This window comes from Cynocephalus volans, chromosome 2 (assembly GCF_027409185.1).
Source record: "Cynocephalus volans isolate mCynVol1 chromosome 2, mCynVol1.pri, whole genome shotgun sequence".
In the NCBI taxonomy this organism is placed as follows: Eukaryota; Metazoa; Chordata; class Mammalia; order Dermoptera; family Cynocephalidae; genus Cynocephalus; species Cynocephalus volans.
In genome coordinates this window covers 130,363,296-130,377,394 of record NC_084461.1, presented here as the reverse complement: position 1 = coordinate 130,377,394, position 14,099 = coordinate 130,363,296, and the positions used below count along the sequence as shown (strand labels likewise).

General features: G+C 36.1%; 1 protein-coding gene across 3 annotated transcripts in view; it reads left to right on the top strand.

Annotated features, from left to right (window-relative positions):
• Positions 1-14,099, top strand: part of JAKMIP2 (janus kinase and microtubule interacting protein 2) — a 54,359-nt gene that overhangs the window by 14,650 nt on the left and 25,610 nt on the right. For 2 of the 3 annotated variants that reach the window (XM_063085421.1, XM_063085420.1), the window contains exons 3-11: positions 99-308; positions 2,153-2,251; positions 6,190-6,336; positions 7,007-7,147; positions 9,054-9,110; positions 10,033-10,152; positions 11,093-11,221; positions 12,970-13,053; positions 13,736-13,798. In XM_063085421.1, the coding sequence (XP_062941491.1) occupies positions 99-308; positions 2,153-2,251; positions 6,190-6,336; positions 7,007-7,147; positions 9,054-9,110; positions 10,033-10,152; positions 11,093-11,221; positions 12,970-13,053; positions 13,736-13,798 (1,050 nt within the window). The remainder of the gene's footprint in view (positions 1-98; positions 309-2,152; positions 2,252-6,189; positions 6,337-7,006; positions 7,148-9,053; positions 9,111-10,032; positions 10,153-11,092; positions 11,222-12,969; positions 13,054-13,735; positions 13,799-14,099) is intronic. The other variant, XM_063085422.1, reaches the window with a different exon arrangement.

Below are 14,099 nucleotides of genomic sequence, written 5' to 3'. Positions count from 1 at the left end.
ATATCAATCAGAAGAAAGAAGTTAAATTCATACCATCATAAAAATGTATTTCTTTACAGCATTGTTAAATAAAATGTCCTGGGTCTCATTTAATTCAGATGGATGAAATCAAAGCCAAGGACAGGATCATCTTTTCCCTTGAAAAGGAACTGGAGACCCAGACAGGCTATGTACAGAAACTCCAACTGCAGAAGGAGGCTTTGGATGAACAGCTCTTTCTGGTCAAGGAGGCTGAGTGTAACATGAGCAGTCCAAAACGAGAAATTCCAGGAAGGGCAGGAGATGGGTCCGAACACTGCAGCAGTCCTGTAAGTTCATTCAAGTTGAAGTTGAGAACTCTAGAGTCATCTTTTATTTAGCTCCCAAGTTTTACTTTTCACTTAAGCTCTTTTCCTGTTTACTACAAAAAATCAATTCTACCTCCTTCTATAAAACCATCTAGTATCTTGGGAAAAGGGTTTTCTAAATTCATAGACAACGAAGTGGTCTGCACTGCATTAGCAGATCACATGAAAATTGCAGACCTCTTTAAATCCTTCATAGCATTGTTCTAGCCAAGCCATACCTACACAAAATTAAATGTATTATAAGAATCATAAATTAGATGAAAATATTTTGCTTCTTGCCAAGACTGGTAATTTTCCCTTGTGTGAACAGTTGGGTTGAAAATTGGTAAAGGCGGTTATCATCTTCAGGGGCCAAAATGTAAACTGAATAAAAGACTAAATTATTTATAATCATCACGTGAAAGCTTCTAGTCTGACTGAACTTGCCACTTATTTCCCTGGATTTTCAACATTTTATATGAGAAGTTATTTTCAGAAGTACGGCAAATAGAGATCAACTTGTATGTAGTTGGCTATTATATCTTGTGCCTTTCAAATTATTTAGCTGCTACAAAGATGAAAATTTATTATTTAGGAATAGAGATGGGTTCCAAGGTACTACTTAGAATTAAGTAATGAATAATTTATGAATTAGTAGTTAGAAGATATATAAATATATCTCCTAGTAGATGCTGGAAAGAGTACTGATCTAGAATTTAGCAGATGTAAGTTTTCGTTCTGTCACTGACACTTGCCTGCAATGTAGCGTCATTGTCAACAAAATGGCTCTGGTGTCAGACACATTGATTCAAATCATAGATTTGCTATTTGCTATGTGACTTTAGGCAAACCACTTTATAGCTCAGAGTTTCCTCATCTGTAATATAGAGGCAATAGTAGTATCCCATAGGCTGGTCTAAGGATTAGAAGAGATGATGTATAAAATGTTGAGCACAGTGCCTGGCACATAGTTAGTATTCAATACATATTAGTTATCGATTTATTGATATTAGCCACAAGACCTTGAATGAGTTATAGACTCCTTGAATTTTACCTGTTCTGCTGAATCCTCTAAAATATTGTGAATCTAGGGATATACTGTCAGCAGTACAGTATTACCAAAATGTAAAATGATAATAGAATTGCAAGCTTATAAGAGTCCTATGGACTTTATAGCATAGAATTAAGCCATGACTGCTACATGTAAGGTGATTCATGGTAATTCTGCCAGTGGGGAAGCCAGTTGCACTGGGCAAAATATGTTAACAAAGGCTATCCTATAAAGTACTACCATTTATACATGAAGGTAAGTAATGCACCAACCTTTTCTCACTCTGACCTTTTCCTCAAGGAGCATGTGGAAATTTACAAAGCTCATCCCTATCTCTTACTCTGTCCCCTTTGTGGTTCAGTGTAATAGCAAGATAGCTGTCTAAGCTGTGGGAAGCAATGTGCAGCTATGACATAAGAGATGCTCCTTGAACCTCATGTAATCACAACATGACCGCGGTCTCAGAGCACACAGCTCTGATAAGCTGATCCAACCTTCTGTCACTCACCCTGCCATAAGTCCTGGCTCCAGGGAGGATCTGCCACATGGAATTCATTTGCAGTTTCAATGGAGACCAGGCTTGGTCTCCATCCCAAGGGTGATTTTGGGGAGTTAGAAAAAAGGTAAATATTTACTCTTGTCTGAATAAGGAAACTTTTACTCTCACCTCATGAGCCAGATAAAGAGAACTGAGCCTATTACTCTTATGAATGGCATACCAAAACTTTACAAAAAGTGTCATAGAAGAAATACTCATTTTAATTTTCATGTGTAGGATTTGCGAAGAAATCAAAAGAGAATAGCTGAATTGAATGCCACTATAAGAAAATTAGAAGACAGGAATACCTTACTTGGAGATGAACGAAATGAATTGGTGAGTCATACTTAGCATCTTTTTGTTGTTTTTGTGACTCATTATAAAAGTATATATTATGTTATAGAAGTATAACATAACAGAGAAAAGTACACAAATAATAAAGATACAGTTCCACAAGTATTCACAAGACAGCACACCCATATAATCACGACCCAGATAAATAAGTGCAAGATTACCAGCGTCTCAGGGCCTCCCCCTCTTGTGACCCCTCCCGATCACTATCCTTCTGAACTTATCCACTATTGTGACTTCTACCACCGTAGATGTCTATCACCATTTTAAAATTTTTTGTAAATGAAATCATACAGTATTTGGACTCTTGTGTCTGGTTTCTTTTGTTCATCATTATGTTTGTGAGATTCATTTCATTTTCATTACTCTATAGTATTTAATTAATATATCACAATATACAAGTGTACTTTTAAAAGTTCATGGAAAGATTATCTTTCAATTCTGTTCTTCCACGAATTTTTTGAAGTAGATTTGTCTTTATACATTCTGTTATAAATGGACATTTATGTTGTTTCTTTACACTTTTAAGCTGTTAAGAATGGTGCTGGGGTGCTGCTACATTTCTTTGGTGAAAAAATGTGTCCATTTCTCGTAGGAATATACACAGGATTAGAACTAGTAGATCACAGAGTATTCACGAAGTCAAATTCAGCGGTTATTACTAGTTTTTTTAAAGTTGTTATAACAATTTACATTCTCACCAATAACATATGAGAGTTCCAGTTTTCCACATCTTGGCAACATGCAAACATAATTGTTACTTTAGTCACTTTAGTGATCATAAGATATATTCTTACTTTGATTTTAATTTTTATTCTGCTCATTACTGATGTGGTTAGGCAACTTTTCAAATATCTCTTGGCCTTTTGTATATCCTTTATGATTTGCTCTTAGCCTTCTGTCCATTTTCTGTTGTGCTGCCTTTATTTTTCTTATTACTATTGAGATTTTTTTACATCATTCGTGGGATATTTGTATTTAAAATATCCTGCTCTGTGGCTTATACTTTATCATTTTTAATGGAGTTGTTCATATAAAAGAATTACTGTCAGCCTCTCTTTTTTCCAAACATGTGCATTTTTAAGTTATAATTATTCCTCTACACCTGGCATTAGCCTCATCCCACAAGTTTTAATGTGTCATAATGTATTGCTAACTCATTCAAAATCTTATCTAATGTCATGTCATTTCTTCTTTTATTCATGGGCTACTTAGATGTATGTGGCTTACTTTCCAAACATTTGGAGATTTGTGTTATCTTTTTGTTATCAATTTCTACCTTAATTTCACTATAGTCGGAGAACATGTTGTTTCTATTATTTCATTCTGTTGGAATTGAGACTTGCTTTATGACCCCAGCATATGGTCAATTTTAGAAATGTTCACGTTCCCGTGAAAAGAAGGGGTACTGTGTAATTATTAGTTGCAGCTTGATTAAAGTTTGTTAATAGTCTTGTTTAAAATTTTCTATATCCTTACTGATATTTTTATCTCATTGTTCTTCCAAAAGATTTGTCTATAACTCTTCTTAGTTCTGTCAATTTTGCTTTATATGTATTTGTAGTTATGCTACTAGATGCATACAAATTAATATTTGTTATATGTTTTTGGTGTATCGACCCTTTTATAATTATGAAATGTCTTCTATTCTCTAGTAATACTTCTTTATTTAAATTCTGCTTTTATTCGCTGAACTATATCAAATTTTTTTCTTTTGCTGTTTGCATTAATATGTGCGTGTGGGTATGTATGTATGAGGAGTCTTCAAAAAAGTTCACGGGAAGAGTCATATTATCTTTTAATTCTATTTTTGCATGGACTTTTTGAAGTATTCTCTTATACATATATGCATGTACACATATGTATATACATATATATGCGTGTACATGTATGTACATATATGTACGTTTTATGTGCACACATATATAAAATATATATACACACAAACATAATATATATATTTCTTTTTACTTTCAACTTTTCTCTGCTATATTTAAGGTATGTCATTTAAAAGGAACATTTTGTTGGGTACTATGGGACTGTGGTTATTGATGGATAGTGTGGTAGAATTATAGTTATTTCCTTTTCTTTGTGCTTATGTGCATTTTCTTTTTCTTTTTTTTTTTTTTGGCCTAAAATGTTATTTTATTTTATTTTTTATTTATTGAAACATAATTGATTGTACATAACTATGGGGTACAGTGCTGAATATCAATATCTGTGTGCAATATGTGATGCTCAAATCAGGATAATTAGTGTAGTCAACATTGCATAATGTAATCATTTTTTGTGGTCCTTCACCAATTTCTCACTAATTTCCTCTCCTCTTCCCCCTTTCTGTTGTATCTTTCTTTTTTTATTTGTTTGGTTTTTTTAAAACTCCCCCTTATGAATGAGTACATGTGGTATTTCTCTTTCTATGCCTGGCTTATTTCCTTATGTGCATTTTCTATGGACAGTATATACTTAGTAAACTTAAATATTAAATACTCATGTCATTGACTTCCAGAAAAGAGGCAAAGATTAAAACTAAACCTAGTGGGATAATTTATTTGTCTTTATATGTACTCAACGTTTAATATTAATGCTTCAGGTACTAAAGCTCAAAAATTGAGGATTAAGTCAGATTATTTTTGAAAAATAAACTCAATTTTGGCCTTTGATGTAAAATGGGAGTTTTCAAATTGAGATTGGGATAGAACTGAGGGAATACCATTTAAAAATCACAAGGGGAGCATTTTAAAATATTCACAGTTAGCTAAGTCTTCTACTTCAGCACTTCCCAAAATGTTAGACTCCGAGGAACAGGAGTGAGTACTTTAAAGAAATCCTCCCAGATATTTCTGATATCTTGCTTTGGTAGCTCCTCCCCCAATACATATTCACATCCAGAATCATTAGTATGAAAGAATGAACTGATCATGAGATCTTTAAAGTGGAAATTCATTACGTACAAGATGACCATGAAACATATCATCCAAACAAGAGAGTTTGGAGAGTAAAAGGGGAGACTTTAAGCAATTACCCTAAGACAACATACAGAAACTTAGACCAGTGGTTCTCCACTAGAGGCGATTTTGGCAATATCTGAAGACATTTTTGGTTGTCACTACTGGCAAGGTGTTACTGCCATCTAATGGGCAAAGGCCAGGTTTGTTGCTAAACATCCTACAATGCACAGGACAGCATCTCACAACAAAAAATATCTGACCCAAAATGTCAAGTGTTCTGAGGTTGAGAAACCCTGCCTTAGACTAACCAGACAAATGAGAGTATGGTCACTCTTAATTACAGGTGGATACCACTACAATCACACTTTTCCTAGACTTGGTGAGAATTAGATATTCTTAAACACAAACATCAATATAGTGCGAAATTTATGTAGGTTTTCTTCTTCAGTCTGAAAATATACAACCTTAGTGTGAGTCAGGAGCTTTCAACAAGATCTCTGTGAGAAAGACCAGCTTTGGAGCCCACCAGCCTTGGCTTCAGATCCAGGTTGAATTACTTAGTGATTGTGTGATTGGGATGAGCTGCTTCATCTCTCTGAGCTAATGAGATGTCGTCCTGGGTCCAGGGATTGAGGCTGAGCACAGTGGGGAAACTGAAGTGGGAAAGCAGAAGTTAGCAAGGAGAACAGTTATTCCCCCTGAGCATTTCCAAAAGCAGTATCTCTGCAGCACCTCCTTTAAGATAACAGATTGATAGAGGGTTATGAAGACTATGAGGAAAAGCCATTAGAGGTACTGCAAACAAAGCAATCAATCTGTTAAATAAAGGATTGAAATGTCAGTGGTCAGTCCTGAGACACAGTGAAGCAGACAAAAGTGGCTCTAAAGGGGCTTTCACTGCCACAAATTTACTCCCTCTGCCCCCACATCCCCACCAACACAAGAGACAAATTCTAACTTATTTTTTCCCAGCTAAAACGCGTGCGGGAAACTGAAAAACAATGTAAACCTCTCCTGGAAAGGAACAAGTGCCTTGCCAAGAGAAATGATGAGCTGATGGTGTCTTTACAGCGCATGGAAGAGAAACTGAAAGCCATGACCAAGGAAAATTTAGAAATGGTGTGTATCACCGACTCTGCAGAACTGCAGCTTCCTCCTTTATATTCCTCAATAACCTGACTTATTGTTCTCTCTCAGCTTATTTTTAAATATCAGTGCTATTTAGATTTTCCCTTATGTAAGCAAGGAAGCTTTAAGGAAGAAAGCAAGGGAAGGTTGCTGGCTCTGAATTTTATGGGGCTTCTAAATTTGAGAACTCTAGGAGTGCTTCCAGGAATCTGCATGCTCTCCAAACACTCAGAAATGGAGAAGCAAAGCTGCAGAATAACTCCTCAGCCACAGTAACCTCCTTCTATGATTTCATTAATGTGCCCTACACAGACCTGTACAGTGGGCACACCTTATCTTCTAAGACCTTGCATAATGCAGTAGTTGGGAAAGATATGCCATCGCTTCATCACTTGTATTATATATGGACAAGTGATATGCTAATGTGCTCCTTAACAGATTTCCAGTACATCTATAGAGAGCTTCAGACAATCCCCAATGATTTGACTTGGTATGGCAGATAAGATGTACTTGAGGATTTTAGTTGGTATGTGTGTATTCAAGCTGGGCAATTTCCAAATTTAGTTGGAGCCTTATAAACTTTCTACAGACATTTTATGTTAACAATTAGTGTTTCAGATTTCTAAAGTTTCCAACTATACATTCTTCTTTACCAATCCAGAGAGAAAAAATGACATCCCATCCACCACTGAAGAAATTAAAATCTCTGAATGACCTTGACCAAGCTAATGAAGAACAAGAAACAGAGTTCCTAAAACTTCAGGTCATTGAGCAACAGAACATTATTGATGAGCTCACAAGGGTAGGTCTTTATCAATCTGTAAACTCTAAGATATTCCCAAGGACAAGTAGCCAACAAATCAACATGCACCGGAAGCACTTAATAGTTTTGGATTAACCCCAGAGACCCAAGTTCATATATTAAATATGTAATTATGTTCAAGAGACTCTATTCCAAAAATATTTTATATTATTAAGCTGCATTATGCCTTTTCAGTTATAATCCTTTGTTAACTAATTTGATAACACAAATAATAACTGCAAAGCATATTAAAAGAACTTTCAAATGCATTGTTATGTAAGTAGGTAGGTAGGGTGAGTGTGTCTTGTAATTGCCTTCTAGGATCGGGGTCCTGAGGTTCAGAGATTTAATATTTTGCCTGCAATAACAAGAGTATGTATACCTCTTATTTCCCAGCACCAAATTCAGTGTCTAGCATTTAGTTACAGCTTCATAAATATTTGTCAAATGAACAGCAGCACCATAATGATGCGATGGAGCTAAAATTCCAGTCCAGATTTTCTGACCATTACTCCAGTACCTGCTGAATATGTAGGGCAGCTGTTACTCTCATTTGCATCGGCAGAGGTCTGCATTACCAGCAACTATGGACTAAGACCTCTAGATGCCTTTGGGTTTTCTTCTTATCCTACCTTTATTCTGTGGATGACATCTTTGGGCTTCTTTGGGTCTCTTTAGGACCATGCTAAGGCTAGTAGAAGTAGAGATGGGGGGTTTTAGGCAATAGTCTCCAGAGTGGGATGAGCAAGAGGATTCACTGCCACTGAGAGAAGAGAATATTGTAACTTCTGTTGATAATTACTTACGGCTCATTCTTTTTAAAAATTTCTATGTTGAGTATATGTTATAACATGTACACTAGATTACGAAGGTAATCTAAGTATATAATGTATAAATTTCAAAAGTCTCAAATATATAGGTTGCATAATAAAAATATTTCTCCTTATAAAGGTGGAAAATCAAAAAGCCTAAACACCACTGGCTTAAACTAGATTATTTATCAAATGTGGTCTGAAGCTCCATTTTCGTCACTTCATTTCCACATCCAGTAACTCATAAATCTCACAGATTCACTAATCCAGGAATTTGCCTGGTTTTGAGCATCTTGAGATTAAGTTGTTAGTTTCTTATAGAATTTTAGGCTAGTTAGGCATGTGGATCAGACTTTCAGTGAGATACTTATTCCATCTAGTTTAAATTTGTGCAGTAAATACATGGAGTATTTAGTGGATAAGCCTTAAATTCCCAGAATATCTCCATTCACAGCAAGAGTGAGTCAAGAAATCGATGATTACATCATACCTAGGTATTCTTTGAGTTTCCCAGAGAATTCAAAAAAAAAAAAAAAAAAAGCGCAACAAAACAGAACAAAAGCACTAGATGACTACAAGTAACAGATATTCTGTACCCTTTCCTATTTTCAGGACTGCAGGTGAAAACGAGGATCTAAAAATAGTACAAAGACAGCTGTCTAGGCTTTTCAAATGGCTAAATGAAAAGAATAAGGTTTTACTTTATTGTGAAATGATATTTTTTTTTCAGCACAAATTTAAAGTAATTTTGAGTCTGGGAAAACTGAAGAACTGTGCTTTGGGGGAATGTGAATAACTATTTTCAGCGCTACTTCATTTTCTAGTATAAAACAAAGGATTTCTGATTAGGGACACAGTAAGCCTTTCTGATTGTGAGGCTCTCAGACTCACATAAATTATCAGGAAAAGTTATAGAATACTCTTACTTTGAAAATATTTAAGTATCAAACCCAAAAGTTGCCAGAATTGAAAAAAAAAATTCTTATTGTATGTAAAAATATGTAATGCTTTATGGTAAAAACAACTCTGTCTTTGCAAAAAAAGAAAAAAAGAAACAAAAATGTAATGTGAAAAGTCTGTCATCTGTTTTCCAGGATCGAGAAAAGCTTATCCGTAGGAGAAAGCATAGAAGAAGTTCCAAGCCAATAAAGGTAATGAGAAAAGTAGGTTATCAGGCATTTGTCACAAACAGCCAGAGAGGTGAGGCTTGCCAAAGACTCTTCCTGCAAAAGTGTGATAAATCAGATGTTCCTGAACTGCAGCAAACCATGAGCTTTATTTGCTAGAAGAAAATCTCTTCTTTTGGCATTTCTCAGAAGTACAAAAATGATTGCGTTGTGAATTTTAACCTGAAAGTGCTTTCTGTAATGACTTCCTCTGAGTGGAGAAGCCACTTGGTCTGATGTAGGAAATATTATCTGACAAGTTGGAGAGTCACATTCTAAGAACTTGCAAGAAACACATGTGATTTGATGTCTCCCACTAAATATTAGAGTCTGATGCCCACTTTTTAATGATTAATATATTTTCATTATTCACTTTGCAATTATTATTGATCACGATACTCCCAATCAATCGATATCTGTATAGTCTCTTATAATCCACAAGGTTTTGTTATTTAGTTTGTCTATGTGTTTAATTTCTGTTTTTGTTTTTACCAACTATATCATTTGATTTGGATTGGAATTAGATGACCAGCCTTAAGATTTGATCATCCCTTCAAATAGATGCCTGGGTTTTCAAAGTCCTTTGATCATATTTTAAATACTGGAAAGAGTAAATCACATTAGCCCCTCATGATATAAAATGTAATATAAAAGTGGCTCCAGTGTTTTTATGAAGAGAGCCAAATACTAATGAATCTTTTATGAATATGTCAGAAATGAAATAATATGGGAGAAACATTTATTGGAATTATTGTGTTTATGCCTAATATTTTTATTTCATCAAAGAAGCATTAAAGGATCCATGTCTTCCGTGTTTATTTACACGAATTCCAGTTGGCTGTATTTGAATATTTCACTCTTTCCAGTTTTAGTTGTGTAAGTAAATATGTACTTTCCCTCCATTTAGAGGCCTGTTTTGGACCCATTTATTGGCTATGATGAGGACTCCATGGACTCAGAGACATCGTCCATGGCCTCGTTTAGAACAGACCGAACGCCAGCTACTCCTGATGATGATTTAGACGAAGTAAGCTTTTCTGCTCCTCTCATCTTGTGTGATAGTGTCACCAAATCTTTCCTTTAAGGGGAAGGAAAAGCATTTCACTTTTCACCTCCTTTATGAACAGCACAAAGTGATCTTATAATAATGACCAATTTGGAGATGACACTTGACTTTGTTACCTCTTAAAAAATAGCTTTACCTCTGTCATGTAACCCTTTTAGAAACTTCTCTATAATTTGAAGACTTCTTACAAAATAAATGTTACTTATAAAATTGTTCGTTTAGGGAAGGTATGAACCATAGAATAAGCGTAGGAGGTGTTGGGAGACAGTCTAAGACGCTGTTTAGCAAAGTGTGCTCTGTGAACCACCTTCATTGGAATGAGCTAAGAGGACCAGTTACAGTGGAAGATTCTGGACCCTGCCATACAACTCCTGACTCAGGATCTTGGGGGGAAAACTCCCCAATCCGCATCTTTCACAAAATTCCTTGGCGATTGTGTTGTGCCCTGAAGTTTAAGACCTAAAGTTGTAAAACTATGTTTTTATAATGTACCTGAGAAAGAAGTTGTTGTGTATGAATGTATTCTTTACAAAAATGAAAGTAAAACCTTCAGTATCATTTCCTCAAATTTAGATTCAAAATCTAGGTATGACTTCTCATTTGAATCCAAAATTGACTGAAACGCAAGCCCAAATGGGTAATAATCAGAAATACATAAATAAGCAAGTGCTTCTTTTATTTAAGTAAATAATTACGTATTTCTGCAATGTCCATCTTGAAAGTATTACAGTATATGTGTCCATACATACCCTTTAGAATTAAAAATAAAATTAAACAGAACGTTAAATCAAACAAACCTTTAACTTCTCCTTAAAAAGTGGGTAAATGTTAGTATTTCACACTGGTCACAGGATCTGAACATAATAACATGATTATTTTTGGCTTTTTTTTTAACCTCAAGAGTTTAGCAGCTGAAGAATCTGAACTACGATTTCGACAATTAACAAAAGAATACCAGGCCCTCCAAAGAGCATATGCCCTCCTGCAGGAGCAGACTGGAGGCATCATTGATGCTGAACGAGAAGCTAAGGTTAGTGCATGTCTGCAGAAAGTGCTCTAGTTAGCTTGCATTAGTAGCAGCATAAAAGCATCATGGATGTGAAAATATCAATAGGATAGCTTTCCCAGCACCCTTCTCTCCTCTGCAGCTTTTGAACTGTTTTATGTCAACAAACCTTGGATCCAGAGACATCAGAACCAATTTAGATCGATGCTTTTGTTCCTTTAAAGATAATTGAGTATATAGTTCTTATTCTTGCTATTTGAAAACTTACAGTTTCAAACCCAGACAATATTGAATTCTGATAATCAACTTTTTTAGTTTCTTGCTTGGAAAAAGAACTTTTATCTTTCAAAAGCAATAGTTAGCCAATTTCTTATCTTCATTAATAAGTGCACAGCATTGCATGTGACAGAATTTTCACAGACAATATCTTATTTAACCTTTGTGACAGCCCCCTAAGGCAGATATTTCATAAAAGAGGAATCTGAGATTCAGAGAGGTTAGTTGAATTTCCCCATATCACGCAGCTAGTAAATGGCAAAGGTGGGATTCCAACTCAAACCTTACTGGGTCAAATGTCCTTTCCATTATGTCATAACTGCCTCTCATAAGCCTATTTCAAAAAAGAAAGAAAAAGAAACACACACAGTACTAATCCTTACTGAGTGCTTGCTGTGTTCCAGGCATTGTGCTGAGCATTATCTATGTAATCCTAAAACAATCCTATGAGTTAGATATTATTACCTCCTTTTTACAGAAGAGGAAATAATAGAGTAGTAGAAGTTAAATGTAGTTTAGTGACCTAAGGTCACAGAGCTAGGATATGAACCTAGCCTTCTGACTTCAGAATCATAACCACCGTGCCATAACTGCCTCATATATTAATTTACATGAGGCAAAAGAAAGCATGACCACCCAGTGATTTCATCACACTTTCTTCTTGGAGGATCTACAATGCACTGGGGCATGTTCTAGTGTAGTGAGGAAGGATGGGTACCACAGCTGTTTATTTTTATTTTTTTACTTTTTCCATCTTCATTTATTTATTTTAATTTTTTTTCTTTATTTTTATAGCAGTTTTAGTTTTGCAGAGAAATTGAGCAGAAAGGACAGATCGTTCCCATACCCTCCCCTCACCTACATATGCAGTCCCTCCTATCATTAACATGTTACATTAGCGTGGAAAATTCATTACAATTATGAATCAATATTGACATATTATAATTAATTTTATATTAGGGTTTCTTCTTTGTATTGTACAGTTCTATGGGTTTTGCCTAAAGCATAAGCAAAACTATTCTTTATGATACTATAATGGTAAATACACGCCAGTTGTTTATTTTTAAATGATAGCATGCACATATGCACACACACATATGTAAGTAAGTAAATATGTTTTTAAAAACACTGTGATTTGGAATAGACAGGCAAGCAAGCATTAGAAAGTGAGGTACCTGTATGCCTTCATATGTATGCCCCAGTACCGTAACATTTTTGGTTTTCACGGTCAGTATTTACTAAGCATTCTTACAATGTAGGAGTAGGCTGTTAAAATAATAGTTCTTGAATGCCATGCTAAACAGTTTAAATATTAACCTGATGAAAAGGGGAGCTCCAGGGAGTTTTAAATGAGAGTTGAGATCATTATTCTTTTGTTTCAGAAAACTCTTCTCTTCTTCCTCTCACTTGTTGAGTGTTAGTCAAGAAACATGAGAGGAAGAAAAGTATTTCATGAACATTTTACTTGTTGAGTTCTGGAATTTTGATTTCTCCAGGCTCAGGAACAGCTCCAGGCAGAGGTGCTAAGGTATAAAGCCAAAATCGAAGATCTGGAAGCGACTCTGGCTCAGAAAGGGCAGGTAGGCATTTGGCTGCTAGTTCTTCTGCAGATGCAGACAGTTCAATCTGACCTTCCCTAGCTTACCCTGTGCATGGGCTGCATCCAGGACACGGCTTGGCTCTCCACAGCGACCCTTCTCAAACCTCAGAATGTTCAACTCTGTATATAAAATCGCTGGTAATTTTCTGGCCAGAGGGTGGACCCAGACACGACAGCGAATGAGGTTGGGCAAGAGAGAGAATGCCAGAGGAAGAGGAGCCCTGTACAAATAGCCTAGAGTTGTCATAAACTGCTGAGACAAAGACCCACCCCTCCAGCTGCATTCTTTGCCTCTATGCTACATTTATGGTTCTGCATTTTAATGTTTTCCATCCATATGTATCTAGCCTGTGTGCATTCTGACCCTGTTCACTTTTTGCCTGTGTGGTCACTTCTGAGTCCCCAGAAGGCTGATCCTGGATTATTCAGACTGAAAAAGGTAGAAGTAGTGAGTGACGATGAAAATGAGGTTAAAATTTTTCTGGCAACTCTGGCCCTGATGTCCTTGAATAAGGAGCTGGCAGGAGTGGTTGTCATTTACCAGTCTTTGGCAGGCGAGCAAACTGGGTGGAAAGAAGACAGCTCTGGCAAAGTGGTTTGACAACTCAGGCTCTTTCGTGCCACTCTGAAATGCTGACTGCGCGATATTCTTTGTCAAACAGGATTCACACTGGGTAGAAGATAAACAACTTTTCATTAAGAGAAACCAGGAGCTTTTAGAAAAGGTATGTGGGGCACAACACTCTATTGGGGCAGAGGAGAAAATGATGAGAGATCCAGGAGCAGCAGGGGGTGCTCTCAGGAGTGGCACAGGGGCCAGGGGAAGGGGAGGCTTTTCTGGCACTGCTCTGTCCTCTGCTGCGTGATCAACCGCATCTCTGTCACCGCCATTGCCATCAGTTAAGTGGCACGTGTGCATGGCTCTGCGCTGGGCATTGTGCAGACTTAAAAGGATGTGATCCCTGTAACCTACTAATTTGTTGACCATATATATATATATACACACTGTATATTTGCTGTACATAT